The sequence below is a fragment of the Mercenaria mercenaria genome, chromosome 4, assembly GCF_021730395.1.
Source record: "Mercenaria mercenaria strain notata chromosome 4, MADL_Memer_1, whole genome shotgun sequence".
Classification (NCBI taxonomy): domain Eukaryota; kingdom Metazoa; phylum Mollusca; class Bivalvia; order Venerida; family Veneridae; genus Mercenaria; species Mercenaria mercenaria.
In genome coordinates, this window is record NC_069364.1 from 23032028 (window position 1) to 23052447 (window position 20420).

The following is a 20420-nucleotide window of genomic DNA, read 5'->3' on the forward strand; positions in this document are numbered from 1 at the left end:
CACGCGGTTCCTACCAGCGTAGAGTCGTATACGGATGCATTCGGTTTAAACAACAGATCTAGATCCATTTATTTTCTACATATGTATCATACAAACATATATTAATGTGATAGGATTGAGGAGTAAGCTAAAAGCTTGTATTAAAACCTCTTTCCTGGATGCATGTTGTGAAAGCTAAAAAAAACTCAAATGATCAAATGTGAAAAAGCTGAGAAAAAAAACTAGAGAGAGAGCTATTTTTATTTCATACAAGATACAATAACCTTTATTTTACAAGATACAAGAATCTTTACTTTACGTCGGATAAAGTATAAAAAAACAACATTAGCTCATGAGCTATTTCCCGTCAAATATAGGCCTAAATTATGCAACTTAGGCCTATAGTAAAATTTGCTCTGTAAATATCAATTTGTTACTCCAAATTGACTTCGCCATCCTCCCTTAAGACTAAACCGATTCGGCAGTAAACATGGTTAACCCCCTCAAATGGTAGATTAAAAGCTTAATTCACACAGATAGGTCTATATTTTCAAGGCCACAAAAAGACAAAAACTTAGGTCAAAGTAGCCCGAATTACTACAGTAAGGCTTGTAATATCGTAAATTCTGCACACGTCTCCGCAGTTATTTCTCTACGCATTTTCAAGTTTTGAAAAAATAGAGTTTATAGCAGAAGAACAATGATTGCGCACGTGCAGAACTTCCTGTGCGGTATATCCAAATACTCGTGCATTGTCAACGGGAGATAACTTTGGCAGATGTTATTCGGAGCACCTCAGAGGTTATCGTTGTGGTGACAAAATTATTTATGTGGGCAATTTAAGTCTCATTTTAGCCGTATTATAAGCATTTTGGAAATGTATTTGATTGTGAATACTGACATTTCTACATAATATAGTATGTGCCACACTTTATGTGGTTGAAAAACTGTAAGTTTTGTCACGCTTGTATAAAAATATTGTAATGTAATGTATTTTCGCGATAGCCAATAAAAGTGATTTGGTCAGACACTGCTATTAATTTTTCCATAGGCTTACATTGTAAGAAATGACTCTGTAGGACCCCCTTAAAACTTTTGTTGACACATGAGATGCCATTTACCCTGTCAAATAGCCTTCCAGACACAAAAAATAACACTTTTACATGGGCATGCAGGATCCATTTTTTTTCTATTTCCATTCAAAGACAACCACCCTCAACTGTGCATTGAATTTAGTGGTGAATTCCAACAAGTACTGACTTCACTAAATTGCTAATTTCAAAGTTAAATATATAGCCAGGCTGCTATAAAATACTTCAAAATGCACAGAAAACATTATATTTCCAGATTTTAAGGATATTTTCATGATTCAAAGCAAGACATTTTTAACCAATCAGCTGAAGTCTCATTGAATGTTACGGGTTTCCTACACATTTTTCAATCAATCCAAAGCCGGCAAATAATAACAACATCTGACCATTTGGTAGCAACAACTGCCATATTTTTGTTAGTTTTGCCTGCAAGATGAAGATTATGTTTTTGAACTCTTATAGGTGTATGAAAGACAAATCAATTGTGTTTTTGAACATAAAATTTACGGAGAAAGTTTTATTGGGTGTTAAGGTACTTCCGCCATCTTGAATTTAGAGTGACCTTCATTTGAAGTGTGAAAATATAGTGAACAAAATCTTTCAAATGCAGCTGTTCCAGAATACAAAAACAGCTCAGTTTGCAAGACCTGAACTTAAAGTAGCTGAATAAAAAGTAAAACTAAAATTTGGAAATAAACAAAGAAGATATTTTACCTGTATTTTTCCAAATTTTTGGTTAGATTTATAAATCCTTTCAAAATACTTTATTAAAAATTCATGAATGGCAAAAGTTAGTTCAAAGTTTCAATTAGTGCACAGGAGAATTGTCTTACTGAATAGAACTTAACTTATTACAAAATCTGTTTTCAAACTTGACCACCTCATGTATTAAAACGAAAATAAATCTGTACATATTGCTATTTTCAGCATACATAAAAGTAGTGCAATGTGCGGACAATGATTTTTGTACGTATGGTGTACCAAACTGCCTAAAATTGTAAGACAAGTCTCAGACTTATGTGTGAACAAGATTTGACAACGATCCAAAATTCTTTTCAAGGATTGTGCAAGTATAAGAAAGGTTTAATTTATTATAGTGGAATTTATGTACTAACCAATTTTGATCTATCGACTTTTTAAACAATATGAAAATAATGCAGCATGTTTTTGAAAACACAGTGAGAATAAATCGCAGAAAAAAATGTACAGCCAAATATGTTAGGAGGTAATACAATTTGTATACAGTTGTAGATAACTACGAAACATTTTACAAAATGCAATCAGTTGAACTTCTCACGCGAAAACCTGATGATTAAAATCAGCAATATCTCAAAAGTAACTTTTCTGCATCTTGGTTCTTCGTTAAACAATGATATTTTTTCACATTTTCATAGATTTAAACTGAAAATAAATGTGCATTGAAATTCCGGCATAGAAATGGACATTGACTTTACATTACTGCCGTGTTGACAGCAGAAACAGCGGTCCAGTACTAAGACTGTCTACGAAACCAAGGATAACGAGTTCTTTATCTGAAAATTACGAACATTGGGATCAGTGTTCAGTATACACCTGAAAATGATAGACTTGCTATTTGCCAAGTGCACACTTTTCTATCGTCGTTAATATAAAGTAGACTAGTAAATATTCGTACACATGCATAATCTCATAAACACTTCTTTAATGTATGTTCTCTGAAATGAACAAATAACTGACTCAACTGATACACCATACTTTAAAGTAAATTCAGTTTATTCACCACAAGGTTCAAAATGCACGGGAGTCTCGTGATAGTACATGCCTTTAATTTCACATGGTTGAAGTGTAAACAAATAGTTAAATTTGCTTCGTTTTATTTCTCACGGAAAAGATCGGACGTTTTTTTATATTGGAATACTTACAGAACATCTATGCATTTAAAGTTGAAAGTTGATTGTTTTCTACAGGACGTAAAACTGAAACAAGTAAGCACTTTTACTTTTACAGCAATGTTCCTCAGGTGAACTTTGACATTGTTTACGAAGAGAAATCAGTTTTGTGTCATCTTGAAATGCGTTGTTGGGCTGAAACGTATAGTTCCCGGAAAAGATCTAAAATTGTTTATTTTGGGGATTTTTGTTTTATTTATAAATTCAACACAATGTGTAATATTTCCAGTTTTAGAAAATGATTGAAATTCAACTTTATTTTAGAAAAAGTTTCGATCTTTTAGTAATATTTTGTCAGCGGATGCTTACAAATTTTAAGTGAAACGGCTTTCTTGTCCAAGGGAGGTGTGTAAAGCGAAAAACTATCATTACACATTGTGTTTATTCTTTAAATGTGAAGGATCGGTAACAGATTAAGTGGATCGGACAGTGAAAAACTATACTAAATGGATATCTCTAACCATGAATAAGGAGACATACATATTTCAGTAAGGAAATCTCAGGTAAAAGAACAATCATATATTTTATTCCTTGAAATAAACATGGCGGCGAAATATTTTAGAAAAACTGTGCACGTGTTTTGCGCTTTAGAATGTTTAACGACATTTTCTTGAAAAAGTAACGCTCGTGTGCACTATTTTGGCATTTCTTTGATTTGAAAATAAATGTTTTATAGCAATTTAGGTTGCATACGATACCGAAATTTTGCACCAAAAATGTTCACTCATTTTCTTCCAAAGCACTGTGGAGATAGGGTTCAGCGTAGCTTTCATGCTCGCAAGTTTACATACAGATATATCATTTCAATTTTTATCATATATTTTTTGTGTCCTTGCATTTCGAAAGCTGTTTCGAGGGTTCTGATTTTTCACATGGATTTCTAATTTCAATTTGCGGAAATACCTTAAAGTCATGTCCTAGATTTTGACACATAACACATTTTAAGTTAATTACATTTTTTTCTCCTATATTCAGACAGGAAGGCCCAATACGGGGAGTAGACAGTCCATATAAATCAATACATTTATCTGTATTATGCTGTCGTCCATACCTGTCAAAATCTAGGACATGACTTTAACACCCAATAAAACTTTCTTCGTAAATTTTATGTTCAAAAACACTTATTCTAGTATTACACTGGCGATACGGCCCGAATCAGGTCCAATTTTCAAACGACAACTGTTGAATCATCTGATTTCTCAGGCTTCCAATCATAAATTTATTCCTCCCCCATGCAGGAAATACTATCGTCAAGAGTCCTTGATTCAACACTGTCCTTGAGTCAACACCCATGCTGTTTTATTGTTTTCTTTCTTCTTTTCTTATCAAACTTTTGGAGAAAGATGTATAGAGGAAACAAATAATATTTGTGGTGAAAAGTCTGGAATATGTGTCTTGGCTGTTGATTTTGAACTCATTTCTAAGAATTTCTTCATTTTTTTAAGAAATTGCTAATTTATTTCAACCAGTCTTGATTACAAGCCAGAATTTTTAAAAACACTTGTGAAAATTACATAAATGTTTTGTGTTTTTAAAGACAATGTATTTAGTTTTGATTTTATGATATTGAAACATCAGTGCATTACCCTATGTACACAGAGTGAATGGACATATTGAGGGGTGTTGACTCAAGGACACCTTTTTATTGTGTACAAAAAATCACCCCTGTCTAGTAGTTGTCATTTTACTCGACTATCACTGTACAGAATTTAATAAAAATTTGCGTGGAGGATGACTACATGTTCCAGTTTATGAAAGTATCAAAACATAAAATATTTCATGAGCTTGTGTTGGAAAAACAAACATTTATCCTTAGGGTGTTGACTCATGGGCACTGGTGGATAATAACATTAAGAAAACAAAATTATCATTATAAACAATCTGATAGAAAGTTTTTCATGACACAAATTCTTATCCTTCTGCTGTCTGTTTCATACACTGGTAAAATGAGATCTCATTCAGTTCCCATGAGATGTTGGCAAGATTTGTTCTATATGCCTTTCAAGTTGCCGATCTAGTTAGTTTCATAGCTCTTTGTTATATTCCAGTCTGCACACTTTTACGTCTTAAAAAATCATACAGTATTTAAGATACCCACTATGCAACACCATAAGCTAGGTTTAAAAAGCAAAAGCTAGCATTTAAATTTTTTTTGTGGTCACAGTTTTTTGGAAATTGTGAATCAGGTGTTTGCAAGAGTTATCTTTCTTGTGGATATCGCTACATTTGGCACATTTGTTTGGTCAGTGAGTTATAAGGCTATATATGATAAAAACATCCAAAAACATAGATAATTTGGGACAGAAAAAAAATCAGTAGACATTTACTACATGTATGTATTCAATGAATCGATATACAATTATTGCCTTTTGGTGAGGTCAATATGTGGATTTATCGACCTAATAAAAGCGATATCGACCAAGGGCGCAGCCTGAGGTTGATATCGCTTTTATCAGGTCAAAGGCAACAATTGTTTTATTATTAAATCCAGCCTACTTATAAGTATAAAAATTAAGTAGGAATATCTGCAGCCTAAATAGGTAATTTTACGTAAGAAATTGTGTATGACGTCGCATTGTTTTGATGTCAAACCATGATGATGTCACAGCTGGAGGTCAGTATGTGTTTTTGGCTCTGCCTTTGAGTCAATATGACTTTTTATCATTGAACATGTGACTACATCTAGACCAATGGAAAGGACTACAAATATAGATTTTTATTCAACAGTCATGAATTTCAAAATGTGACCGTGCACATATCCACTTTCAAACAACATGCAAACAGTCATGGCAATGCCAATGTTGCAAGTAAACAGCCATTCAAAATTCTAGGGGTTTTCTAGTTGTCTGGTAATCAGTTTGATAATGAATGAATAGTATAAGTATCATATTTTGTTTGCCTGTAAACAAATACTATGCTGAATTCAAACTTTTATCTCAGTATAGTAAGTTTAACTGTATCAGTGGACAGATTTAATCGCAGAAATCAGCTAAATGTTCTGCAAAGTGGATGCTTTAACATATGAGCCTTGCCATGAGAAAACCAACATAGTGGCTTTTCGACCAGCATGGATCCAGACCAGCCTGCGCTGTTCGCTTTCAAAGCCTATTGCAATTAGGGAAACCGTTAGCAAACAGCATGGATCCTGACCAGACTGCGTGGATGCGCAGGCTGGTCTGGATCCATGCTGGTCGCAAAGCCACTATGTTGGTTTTCTCATGGCGCGGCTCATATTATTATGGCATTTGTACAAGTTTTGAAAAATATTAGTACATGTATAACAGTTGGCACTGTATTAAGAATATTTTTTAAAAGACTTTTCCAAATATATATACATGTAGTTATAAACACTGTCTAAATATTGTAAAATATTGGATACAAACCTTACAAGATTTAGGGAATAAAATTTCATGAAGTGGTATATACCATCTTAAGCCTTTTACTGTCTAAAATATTTTTCTCTTTTTTTTTTTTACAGGAAAAAGAAGGAGTTTTAGTTTTGAACTGCAACAAGTTAAAACAAGAGATAAATGAATCACGTAGTGAATTGTGGTTGGTAACGTCCAAACAGTAACAAGGCCTTGTCAAGGCAAATCGGATTCAGTTTGTCAAACCAAAGTCAAACATGAAAATTGACAGTGGAAGTGTTAGTAGTTGATATAAACGGAAAATCCAGATTCATGGAATCTTAAAGTAATTTTGTCAAGAGTAATGTAGACATAATTTTGTTTGTTTTATTGTGATAATGAGTTAATATCGTAACTTAATATTATGGCTGCAAAATACTCACGCTTGTCGACAGAAGACCCAGAACTTGGACAAGTGGCTTTTGATTTTTCCTCCAGCCATCAATTCACCTCACCGTCTGCACATTCTACTCATGATTACAGATCCATCTTCTCATACTCCAATGCAGACATGCAGCTACGAGAAGATCATCTAACTCTAACAGTTGGTAAGGAGAGGGATTTTTCTGTTTTAGTTACTAGTAGTGTCATATTAAAAAGGACATTGAATTACAGGACAATATATAGATCTATGTTTAAACAAAATTAATTAAAGCTCACCATTACCAAATCCTTAGTTACAATGTATGTACTTTATTTGTCTGAAAAGTGTTTTTTATGGAACTACAATTCATAACATTTGGACTCCTCAGTACCACTTGCATAATAATTCTCCTGTGAACTGAAGTTCAGTTATATTAAGGTAGTGGACCTGTAATGAAACCCAGCAATTTTCATGTCATTAATTTTTCATTGTTAGACAAATCAGCATTGTTTTGGACGTAAATATAGCTCAATGCACTCATGGTTTTCCATAAAAAACCAGAGAATGCCGAAATTGCATACAGAGAATAATTTGCCGATAGTCATTAGGGGTCCACTGCCTTAAAGTGTTATTATTTAACCTTTACCCTGCTAAATTTCTAAAATGAACTGATCCATCATTCAATTTGGGCAGTACCACTTATTATTCAAAGGGGTGTTCCTTAAAATTTACTGACTGAATAGCGGACAGTGCAGACCATGATCAGCCTGCACGGACATGCAGGCTGATCTTGGTTTGCACTGGTCGCAAAGGCAAAATCACTTGCTGCCAGCAGGCTAAAGATTATCACATTGTGTAAGAGTTTACTTACCAACACTATTTTAATTGATATGATATTGTCAAGGGATCAGCCTAGAGCAAAAACTTGGGAGAAATAGTCTCCCAAAGTTTCCAAACTTCACCCTGTTTTCAGCTGAGGGAGAAGTTGTTTTACATATAACTTACACATAGAATTATGCTCAGGTCACTAGCTTCTCACGAAAAATAGACCTGAACTGGCAAAAACTTCTCACTGTTCCAAAAGTCCAGGCTGATCCCTGTTGTCAAGCATTTAGAAGATTAATGCTGTAATTTATCTTTTAAACATATCGTCCCCTTCATGCAAAAAGGTACCATGAGCATATGAATAAAGAAGGCACTTGGTACCTTTTTGCATTAAGGGGACGAATTATACTGGTTTATATACCGGTAGTTGTATTTTAAGAATAATTTCTGTCAAGATGTTCCTATTTTTATTTCAGTCAAACAGTCTATTGGAAATCGAGTATGCAGTTTTCTAATCACAGCTGTGTGTTTTCTGTTGATTGTAATTACTTTCCCAGTATCTGCATGGATAAGTATAAAGGTAACTTTATTATGGTTTGCGGATAAGATTATGATATTCAGGTAGGTGTAGTTTGCAGTGCAAAAAGTGAGGTATTATCCAAACCTATGGTTTTCTAATTTGTGGTTTCTGCACATGCAGTTTTGGTTAAAATACCACGTAGAACCAGAAATTGAAGTTATAATCATCCTGGATGCAGTGCAGTATTTTAGTACTTCAACTTCTCTTACATTAGCATTGCATACTGTACTCTATTGTTGGCAGGAACTATATTTTGGCGATTATTTGAGAGTTTCATACCTTACAGTTCAGAGTTTCACGAATAACTTGACATATTCATATCGGTATATAGAGGATATTTGTTTGTTTCAGTGTAAGATTGAAATACATTGTATCTTTCGTGAGTGAACACCATATGCAATATTTTCATGAGTGGCATAGCCACAAGTGAAAATGTAAGATATGGTGTTCATTAGTGAAAGATATTTTGATCTTACATGTAAAACAAACAAATTTTCTTTTTGTCTCGTGTTTCGATTAGATTTACCCATTTTATTGTTTCTTAATTAGCAGTGAAAAATATTTTTGATATTTTTCACTGGGAAAATACCAGTTATATTTCACTCCAATATTTCTATAATTCACTGAAAAACATGTAATAAATACATAGAATTTCACTTTCCACAATGTGTAGAATTCATTGTTGCACAAATAAATAAGATAGGAAATATCAGAGCAAATTTGTGAAAAAGTGTTCGTCAGTCTGAAGTGTCTTTTACCAAAGTATTGTGAAGGCTTTTTACTTACGCTGTACCTAAATGTATTTTCTGTTGTAGATTGTATCAGACTGTGAGAGAATGGTTGTGTTTAGACTTGGACGTCTCCAAGGGGTGAAAGGACCAGGTAAATTACAAATCATTAGGCACTGTGTCACTTACAATGACAAAACTTTTCAACAGAAATGTCATTTCTTATACTCACTTTCATTTCTGTCATTGTCTACTTAGCTGTAAGCATCTAGCTTTTACCAGCCCGGTTTATGTCAAAAGGGCATATTATGCCACTTTAGCATAGAATTTGTTACATTGTATCTCATATTAAGGTATTTTGCTTATGGAGTGTCAGTCGTTCTACCCAGGTGCCTGGATGTGCCTGAAAGAATGCCTGGAGATGGCACCTGTGGTCTTCCTCAAGTATGAACAGCTGGAAGTCTCCATGTGACCTATAATTGAGTTGGTCTCATGTTAAACCCAATAAAAACAAACATATTGAAGTTTATTTTGTTAAAGAAATTAAAACAGTCACAGAATATATATTAACTGGGACCCATTGTCTATAAATATTTTGTAGCTACTCTGTCCACAGATGAAGCTAAGATAAGAAAATTTCTAAGGGCTTAACCACAAAATTTTGTGTAAATCTCTAGTACCGGTACATTTATAGTGAGAAACACAATCATGATGATCTGTTTGACATTTAAACAACGGGGAAATATAGTTGATTATTTTTTGTTGCAGAATCTTAATTTTTACAGACTTTGCATATTATTACACAACTCCTTATATAAATCACTGGTCTACACGGTAGTTTGTGCTGTTTATGGGTATGTTGTTCCCCACTTAAGGTAGTTCTGCACGTTTGGATCGAACTTTTTTCTACAATGTAGAATTTGATTAAACTCTGATTTTTCGAAACTTCAGAATATACATAGAAAATTCAGCAAATAAAAATAATAGGGTCGTATGCTTGATTTTTTGCTCGACCGATTTGAAAAATTTGGACATCATGCAATATTTCACAATGGGAGTCTGTGAGAAAATCATAACTTTCATAACATTTTCGCGAATAGAATTTTTTCCACAATATAGATTTTGATGAAACTTCTCACATTTGTAAATAAACACATGGTCTGTAATTTGGTGAAATAAAATGTATATGTCCGTGTGCTTATTTTTGAGATATTTAACCATGATTAAAGTGAACCGGACATTTCACGCTAATTTTAAGACATTATTTTGAAATCTTTAACATGTCATATGTTTTCACATCATATTTTGACTTTAGAAATAAAGTAACATTGCCATTTAAATAAATTAACTCATAGATTGTCATTAATTCATAAAACTATTTTCATTTCCGTATGCCGAATCTAGGCTTTATTCTACGTTTTCCGGATAAATGACGTTACGCCATCACTTCCGGTTTATCAAACGTGCAGAACTACCTTAAGTCACTTAAGAGCAAAGATATTGAAGCATATTCTAATGTCATGTATTAAAACAGTTATTGAATTATATAGTGTTCCAGTCAACAGTCAAAATGATTAGACCATGGTGTTACGATTCTTTGGCAAATAATTTTGAATATTCACAGGCAAGCTATTCTGTAAGTGTTTACTGTTCACAATCATTTGATAATGTCATAAATTGTTTCTATATTGTTTGTTTTTGTTGTAGGTGTAACTTTTGTGATACCATGCATTGATAATATTAAGAAGGTTGATGTTAGATTGAAGGCATTCAACGTCCCACCGCTGCAGGTAAATATCAAATTTTGAATTATGGGTTTCAAGTGACATTTTAACTGTTTCCATCAGGGTGTAATAATTTGGAAATCTGATTTGGTTAGAGTCTGAATTCAGTCTTTTACCCACATACAGGATGGTCAAGAAGACACAGAGCTCAGGGAATTCCTTGGTGCTTCTACTTGACACATATTTTAGAGGGAAACTGCATCAGACAAATAGATAAAGCAGCCTGTATTCTGGTTTCATTCAGCTAGTTTGATCCACCAAATTGATAAATGTTTTTCTTTCTTCAGCTTTATTTTGCAAGATCCATTAGCCTGGGAAGCCGTTGATAATATTTGTGCTTTGTCAGAAGAAATCATACCTAATACCTGTGCATTAAAGATCACTTAATTTGCGCTAATTAGTGTTAATTGGCATTCATCGAGTTTCTGATATTATCAACGCCTGGGGAAATCTGAAGGAGTTTCCATGTTACTACTGATTATCGATTTTCTATAATTAGCCTAATTAACATGTGATAATATTTGCGCTTGTTTGAAACGAAAACGAGGCAATGATGCCGAAAATTCGGCAATTTCCGTAGATCACTAGGTCTGCATTAATATAACTTCTTGATAGCTATGACGCAAATTTAAGTTTATACAGACATTTTAAAAGTTGTTAAAACTTGCTGGAAAAGCTATGGGAGGTACAAACTGGTATTTGTCTATGGCCCGGAAATGTTCGGAAACCTTCGGAAGTACACGATTCAGATATGTCTTTTCCGTGAGAATTCCGTTTCTATTTTTAGCCATGGTTTATTGCTTTCAGATGTTATCGTTCTTGATCAAACACCCGCATATTTCGGGTGTAATATAGATGGCGCTGTGGTCGGAAAACAGGTTTCCCCAGGCTGTCAATTTACAGATAGTAAAAAAAGTTTGAAATTGTCAGACTGGATTCCCAGGCTAAAGATCCATATGTAAGCTGTACTTCATTCTAAAGGCATCAGGTTATTCAACAAATCCATTTTACCATATATTACAGTTACTGACGTCAGATGCTGGAATAATAGAGTTAGGAGCCGATGTGTACTACAAGGTCACTGATCCTGTAAAGTCTGTGACGTCAGTGCAGGATTTGAACACACAGCTGAGGGGACTGGTGAGGAACAGGCTGATGAACACACTCACTAAATATGACCTGCAGGATATAGAGGATAGGAAAGATGATAATGTTGCTAAAATTGTTGTGAGTCAACATTTATGATTTGGAGTCTACTTGATTTTAATATTTCCATTCAAGTTCCCCTTAAGCTGTTACTAGAGCGCATGATATGTTTTGCACATTTCAATACCTCTTAAGAATAGACTCGGGCAAATTGTTTGTCTGCCCACTTAGCTCAATAGGGAGAGCACAAATCTATCGATCGCAGGTCGTGAGTTTGATCCCTGGGTGAGGAGTCTGTTCTCTGTGACAGTTAATAAAAGACATTATGCCTTAAATCATTTGCACTCCACCTCTGATTTATGTGGAAAATGTTGTTTGTTATTTGAATGTGGAGAACAGGTTAGTACTGGTACAAAACACAGGAGATTTGGTTATAATTATAATAAGTTTATTGCGCTCCGTTACATGACTGAAATTTCTTTTGAAAAATGGCACTAAACCCAAAACAAACAAACAGAGAGTCTAATTGTTTGCATTTTAGACTTCCATTGTCTCTTACAGATTTAATTGATAAGACTTTGTATGTACTGGAGTGGCTGACGTGGAGGTAACTACCCTTAATGCAAAGGTCACAGTTCAATTCCTGTTGAAACGGTTTCCATGAGTCCAAACAAAACCACTAACAAGATACTGGAGTGAAATGAAAAAAAAACACAGTTTGATTCATTTACAAATGTAATTAAGAAAGGTTGTAAGGAATTTCTGAACAGGTGATGGTTTAGAAATATTATTTAAGTTTGTAACTTGCAATATCCCAAAAATATTAAAAAGGTTTATGGGAACATGTTTTGTTCCATGTCCTAATGTGCTCTTAATACTTTTGTATTTTCTTTTAGTCTAGTAATCTTAGAGTAGAATTAGTGTTTATATGTTTCAGACCGAATGTAATAATACTGCAAGAGGATGGGGAGCTGATATATGTAGACTTGAATTGTAAGTAGGAGAACTGTTCACTATTTAGTCAGTTAATTTTCAGTAAACACCCATTTGAATTGCCAAAATTGAATGATGGACCAGTCCATGATAGAGATTTAGCAGGGTAAATGTTAATTTCACTTTAAGTATCACTTGAGGAATACAGTGTTATTAACTGTAAATTGTGTAATTTTAACATAACTTTGTTACTATTTGTAGTGAAGTGTACAATAATTGACAGTACTTCTTTCAGGTCACCAATAAAAGTATTACAAGCTGCTAAAACAGGAGCAAGTTTGCCAGGGCTCGGAGGACAAGAAGGTCTCACACAAGTATTCCAGCATCTGGCACAGTCATTCTTATCATCGGGTATGTACTTTTTTTGTTGTTGAAAATTTACTTAATTTGCTTAAGAATTTTAGACACTTCAGTGGAGGTAGTGATGTAATGTATACCCTTCAGAAACTGAGCCCACTTACCCAGGAAGCCGGCGCAGTTGGCTGAGTAGTTGGAGTTTGAGGCTTTAAATTAGAAGGTCTGTAGTTTGATCCTCTTGCAGGACAAATGTTGTCAGTAGTGGTTTGATGGAAGACAGTATACATGTATAATATCATTCATCCTTTGTCAGATTCAGGGGCCTCCATGGTCGAGTGGTTAAGGTCGCTGACTTCAAATCACTTGCCCCTCATCGCTGTGGGTTCAAGCCTCACTCGGGGCGTCAAATTCTTCATGTGAGGAAGCCATCCAGCTGGCTTATGGAAGGCCGGTGTTTCTACCCAAGAGCCTGCTTGTGATGAAATAATGCACTGAGGGGCACCTGGGGTCTTCCTCCAAAGCTGGAAAGTCGCCATACTACCTAAAATTGTATCAGTGCTACGTTAAACACAACAAAATAAATAAATAAATTGTCAGATTCATGTGGATAAGTTATCAGTTACTGGCACAGATTCCAGGAACACAAGTTTAACTGTTTGCTTGTACATAATTGAAATACTTTTGAAAAGCAGTATGTCAAACAAACAAACAAAACATTATCTCTGTAATTTCGTGATGGATTTGCTTCAAACTTAGTTATTATATAAATAGTTATTCCTCACCATCACTCACATCATATGGGACAAGGGCCATAACTCTCTCACTAATATTTCATGAATTATCCCCCTTTTTACTTAGAATATCAGGTTAAAGTTTTGAAGCACTCACTCTATCACAGTTATTCCTGAAAGGATTTGATTCAAACTGAAAGTAGCTGTTCTATGATACACATTATATGACAAAAGGCCCATTACTCAGGTACCAATATGTAATGAATTATCCCTCATTTTACTTAGAATTACAGGTTAAAGTTTTGATGCAATTTCACTCTATCTCTGTTATTACTGAATGGATTTGATTCAAACTTTAAAGAGTTGTTAAGCATCATCCCTCACATCATATGACACAATGGCCATAACTCTTGCACCAGTATTTCAGGAATTATCCCCCCTTTTTACTTAAAATTTCAGGTTAAAGTTTTGATACACTCACTCTATCTCAGTTATTACTAAATGGATTTGATTCAAACATAAAATAGTTGTTCCACTTTATTACCCACATCATATGACACAAGTTGCATAACTCTAGCACTAACTTTTCATGAATTATGCTCCCTTTTACTTGGACTTTCAGGTTAATTTTGATGCATTTTCACCATATCTCAGTTATTACGAAAAGGATTTGTTTCAAACTTGAAGAAGTTGTTCCACATTGATCATCACCCACATCATATGACACAAGGTGCATAACTCTTGCACCAATATTTTATGAATTTTGCCTCCTTTTTGCTTAGAATTGTACTAGTATGATAGTGGTTTGATACACTTTATCTTTACCTCTCTTATTACTAAATATTTTTGACACAGACTTATTAATAAGCTGTTGTGCAATATCTTCATCTACCATTGCAGTCATTAAACACTCCAGTGACAGCTCCAGTTTCCTTAGATGTGCCCAATTTCACTATCCAGCATCAAAATAGTCGAGCACGCTGTCTCCTGTGACAGCTCTTGTTTTTAAACCTCATCAAAATGACAGGCAGAATGCAAGACCCAGGCCACTAGGTCCCACCCATTTTCATGCATAAAACAACATCTTGAAGTAATAATCATCTTTTATAATAACTCTAGTTTTAATTTCACTTTTTTCAGGTCAGGGACAGAGGAATACACCTCTGCAGGCAATCAGTGAGTCTCAAGAGGCTGCTGGAGCTGCTGTTGCAACTGAAGATGTAAAGTTGTTACCTCAGGTGACACCTGCACATCTTGTTGAACTGGTTAGAGGTGTGCTGAGTGAGTCCTTAGTGAGAACTGTTAATGCTGTATACCAGTTTAATCTGTCTGGTGATAATGGTGGAACCTTCTACTTAGATTTAAAACGTGGTGAGTTTTTGTAAATTTGAACTATGTGCAATAAAACAATGATCCCACAAAGTTGCAGGGGATTAGTAAAATGATCTAGTCATACAGGGTTTCAAGTGATCCGGATGTAGAGCATATAAAGAAAACATTGGTAACTACATGAATTTAGCTATCGATGCTCGAGTGAGCAATGTTTCTCTGTACGTCATGATGGGGAAGCCAAAGTAAGAAGACAAATTAAACCTTATTAACACTCCAGAGGCCACATTTTATACCTGATCTACATGAAACTTGGAATGAGTTTTTTGTGTTCAGTTAAATGAATATCGTGTTCTGTCAGTTATCCATAAATGGGGTCAATGGATAGTTAGTATTTGTTACTGACAAAGTTTTGTATCTTGGAATGAAATTCATCTGAATAAGAGATTCACCGGCTGTAGTTACATGTTTCATATGCACATGTACTTCCATGGCCAAGTTGTTAAGGTAGCTGACTTGGTATGAATTGCCACCCATCGATGTTGGTTTGAAATGTTTCATGGGGTGTAGAATTCTTCATGTGAGGAAGTCATCCAGCCTGCTTATGGAAGGCTGATAGTTCTACCCAGATGCCTGCCCATGCCTGAAATAATACTCGGAGGGGCACCTGGATTCTTTCTTCACCATGAAAAGCTGGAAATGTCATCATATGACCTTACTGTTTCTATGCTTCACAAAGTCCTAACATAGCAAAAACAAACATGCACATGTGACAAAGGCCATGCATCAAGTACCCCAAAAAATGGATGTAAGGTTTTTATTTTTCTGGAGTGTAGACACTACATCTTCTTGTAGAAAAACCTTTTAACATTTTAGAGGCCGTATTTTCTACCTGATGAAACCATGTCTGAATGTTTTTCTTAATAAAGAACGTTATAGTAACATATTTCATTCTGTAATTCCAGGAAATGGATTTGTTGGGGAAGGGCCAGCTACTATGCATGAACCAGACGTGACGCTAGATCTATCAGTGAGGGATATGCAGCGAATGTTTGCAGACCAACTTAAACCTTTACAGGCCTATATGAGTGGGAGACTAAAAGTGTCAGGTGACCTATCAGCTGCTATGAGACTGGAAGAAGTGATGGACAAGGTTGTCAGTAACACAACCAGTAGCTCTGTAGCTGGACATACTGTAGTGAATATATGAGACAAAAGTGTTAGATTTTAATGATAGTGTATGTAACGTCCATTTTTATCAGCGTTTGAACTAAATGTGCCAAAGTGTAATAATTATTTAAGACTCAATGAAATTAGCTCAAGCTAGGATTGATGTATTACTATGTCAATTAAGTTTATCTCCTGTATTGTGAGCCATATTTTGACAAAGTTTAATGTTGTTTCCCTTTCCTGCTGAGCTGTCTGTTAAAAGTTAACTTCCTGTGACCACACAAAATTGCTAAGCTTGTAGTTGGAGTATTTGTATTTTACTTTCCTAGTTTTTATTAAAGAAATCGGAGCAAATGAGGAGCATTATTCATTAAATCTGCTTCTCATTTCATTTAAAACAAGTGACCGAGTATTGCAGTGGCAAAACACAAGTCCCCTACTGGTGGGAAACTTTCAATAGTGACCTTGACCTTTGACTGACAAGAATAGGTCATGAGTTGACACATTGTCTTGTCATTTGGAACATTTCTGCGTAGCACTAAGATAACCCATCAATGCATATAAAAGTTATGGAGCAGAAACAGTTTTTACTTGACCTTCAGTAGTGACCTTGAATTTTGACCTACAAGCATGTGCATAATCCACATGTATTGCCCTTTATTCATATACCAAGTTTTATGAACCTAGCTTGAGTAATTGCAGGATCCAGATTTGTCGACGGACAGAGGGCATTCCTTTAGTCCCCTCCAGTGTTCCACAGGTAGGGGACTAATAAAGGAACCAGAATAGGACAGCCACATTCTTTCATCAGCCTGAATGAATGCTGAACTAACCATACTGTATGTGTAAGCCGTAACTAACTATACTGTATGTGTAAGCTACAACTAACCATACTGTATGTGTAAGGTGTCGGCCCAATACAATTTCTTCTTCTTTGCTGTATAGTAAAACAAGCATCTTCTGACATAGATTGTGACTTTCACAACAAAATTGCAGCATTGACAACTCTATTTCTAAAGAATAACCCTGTTCCAATCAATAAAGCTTAGAAAATCACTATCATCAACAATGAACTTTTTTGCTATACATCAAAGTTTTAAGTTCATGTTCATATTTCCAATACACATCTGTCATGTCTACCAGTCTGGAGTAGTTTTTTAATCCATCCGCACAGGAATATAGTCCTGAAAAACACAGACAAAACAACTGTTAAAGACATCAGAAATGACACAAAATGTACACAGTGACAGTAAATACATTTAGAATTTAACATGTCAAAGTAGGGATGGCTTTAAATTGGGAACTTCAAAATTTCAAAGAACTACTTCCTAGGATACAATGACCTGGAAGTACTTCAATACCGGGGTGACACCTAAATCTAACCAAATTTTGAATTAAGCCAAATTTTTTACCCATATTCTGGTAATTTAGGGTATTGTGAGAAATGCTTAACAAGGCATTCTCACCGCAAACTAAATTCTGTACCGTAATAACACTTTAAACATGAGGCCTACTTTGCAGACAAATTGGCTTGGAAACCACTATTTCAAGTGAAAATAGACACATTTGGAAAATTGTCATGTCTTGAAAAAAAAATTGATGGATTTTTATGAAATAAAGTTTGGTGTCACAGGTTGGTCTTGTAGAATCTTTTATGTAACAGTATGCCTTATTTTTAGCTCACCTGAGCCAAAGGCTAATGGTGAGCTTTTGTGACCGCTCAATGTCTGTCATGTGTCGTGCGTCTTCTGTCCGTCAACATTATCTAAAATAATCTTCTTCTTGAAAACCACTGGGCAGAATTACACCAAACTTCACAGGAATGATCCTCTTCATCACCTCTTAATGATGCATTTAAAACAGACTTTCTGATATCTGGATTAGCATATATTATTCTTGAAAAAACAAACTGAATGTGTTAATAGTGGTACAAAAAAGACTTCTAGTTTCAATATTACTAGTCTTTAAGCAGACAGCATCAAAATCATACATCAACTGTATAGAATTCAACATGGCAAAAGGCTGGTGGACATTTCAAGTCAGGACATAAGAAACCACCTGCTTACCTTCTTCCTTCTAAGGCTGCAACCAATCCTGGATGTAGTTCAACTGTAAATGAAGACCAGGTGGATAGGGGCTGCCCAAAGAAACCCGAGCTTCGACCACGACAGCCGGATATGAAAATGGAATGTGAACCATTAGGGAACAGGGTTGTAAATCTGGACCAACTAATTTACCATATGAACAATGTGTATCAGCAACATAGTTCTGGAAAGTGTAAACAGTTAAATATTTCACTGCACAAGGAAGAGAAATATGGACTAACCTCAAATTTGCAGTTCAGGTGTAATTCCTGCCATTTCCTCTCAAATAAAATGGAAACATATAAAAGACGCCAGGACGGCAAAGGAGCAGCAATTAACATGTTACTTGCGTCTACCCTCCAGGATACTGCCATCGGAATAGAAAAAGTGAACTTGCTCTTAACTTCGATGGACATACCACCACCAGCTAGAAGCAACATGCAAACTTTAGTGAATGCTGCCAGCCTCAACAATGTCAAGCTGAATGAGGACATTGCAGAAAAAAGGCAGCTAGTCATTCAACATAACCGGGAACAAGGACAGCAGAACCTGCAACTTCTAGACCTGTCCTTTGATGGCCCCTACAATGCAACAAAAATGGTGTCCTCTTACAAACCTGGACAGGCAGCTTCACAAGCCTATGGAGTTGCAGTTGAAAACCATACAAGCTACAAATACATAGTGGGATTAGCGGTCCAAAATAAGCTCTGCTGGACAGGGGCTTATCTGAAGAACAAGGTGTTTGACATAACTTGTCCTGATGGCCATGCTGAATGCTCAGCAACAATACATGGAGCCTCATTCTGAAAGAAAAATGGCATACAACATTGTTGAGCAGTTGTCAAATGAAGACCTACTTGTCCGCACACTGACAACTGATGGAGACACGGCAATGAATGACTTCTATGATAAGCTGGGCAATGCCTGGAGTGTCAACCACCAGGCAGATCAACATAATCTTGGAAGCAGGCAAGTAAGAAAAGCCTGGACTTCTAACTGGAGCCAGACGGTATTCCAAGGCAAGAAACTGACAGGCAGTGCCAGACAACAAGCCATTTCAGCTATGCGTAAAGACATCAAGGCTAGATGTAGTGCAATCATAGAGAAACTTCATACCAATGGAAATGGGCTGACAGAAGAAGTAAATCGCTTACCCGCAATAAGAGCAGCTACTATACAGTGCTATGCTGGAAACTGCAGCTTCTGTCCACAGGACTCAATAGTTTGCTCTTGTCTAGGGGGTGTTGGTGATTGGTGGTACCATTCTAAGTTTCTACCAACACATGGAATTTATCACCTGCAATTGAACAAAAATGACCATGAACTGTTGTCAGCAATTCTTGAGATAAGACTCAGTGAGTGTGCCATCATGAGTGTGAAAAACAACACTTCAACACAGAAATGTGAGGGGTTCAACAGGGCAGTACTATCTACTGTGCCGAAAGACATTAACCGGTCCAGAAACTTTGCTGGTAGTATGGCATCAGAAACACTTCAGCTGAACAATTCACTGCAACACTGCAAGCTTCTGTGGGAAAAAAGTCAAAAGCATTACAGGACTGGCTCTTTCACCACGAGCAAAAAGATATCTCAAAACATCTTCAAAGAGGTCACAGAGACATAGAGATCTGTATTAAAGTTGGTCTGAATATTCATCTTGATGATATCTAGGTCAAGTTCAAAACTGGGTCAACTGCGGTCAAAAACTAGGTCAGTAGGTCTATGTCGTCCATGTAAACTTTTGCTTGTGACCACTCTAGTTTAAGATCCAGCCTTGCAATTTGGATGACATGACAGTGTACAGTTTTGCACACCAGTCTTTAAACTGTCTTTCAGTGACCATAAATGTGACCTACTGATCTACTTTCTAATATTTTAGCATCAGTTTGCCATTTGAAACATGTGGTTCAATATACTCTTGTGAGCGATTCAGGGTCATGATGACCCTCTTGTTTTATACCCACGATTTGGAAAAACGGCTATT

The 20420-nt window shown here is 35.5% G+C and overlaps 1 protein-coding gene across 2 annotated transcripts; it reads left to right on the plus strand.

Annotated features, from left to right (window-relative positions):
- Positions 1-774: 774 nt before the first annotated feature.
- On the plus strand, positions 775-17985 carry LOC123556190 (stomatin-like protein 1). Of its 2 annotated transcripts, none has more exons than XM_053540714.1 (10): positions 775-928; positions 6477-6953; positions 8071-8174; positions 8990-9056; positions 10610-10692; positions 11710-11913; positions 12770-12825; positions 13061-13176; positions 14994-15224; positions 16148-17985. In XM_053540714.1, exons 2-10 carry the CDS (start codon positions 6770-6772, stop codon positions 16390-16392), a joined length of 1290 nt encoding a protein of 429 aa, XP_053396689.1. In that variant the 5' UTR covers positions 775-928; positions 6477-6769; the 3' UTR covers positions 16393-17985. The 2 variants fall into 2 exon arrangements, with proteins under 2 accessions (XP_053396689.1, XP_053396690.1); XM_053540715.1 differs by having other exon boundaries at positions 818-896.
- Positions 17986-20420: the final 2435 nt, after the last annotated feature.

What these genes read in the sequence shown, in the direction of transcription:
- LOC123556190 (XM_053540714.1), top strand. Translation starts at nt 6,770, where the DNA reads ATGGCTGCAAAATACTCACGCTTGTCGACAGAAGACCCAGAACTTGGA. An exon ending in CCAAGGGGTGAAAGGACCAG is followed by an intron (nt 9,057 to 10,609) that starts GTAAATTACAAA and finishes TTTTTGTTGTAG; the next exon opens with GTGTAACTTTTGTGATACCA. An exon ending in CTACTTAGATTTAAAACGTG is followed by an intron (nt 15,225 to 16,147) that starts GTGAGTTTTTGT and finishes CTGTAATTCCAG; the next exon opens with GAAATGGATTTGTTGGGGAA.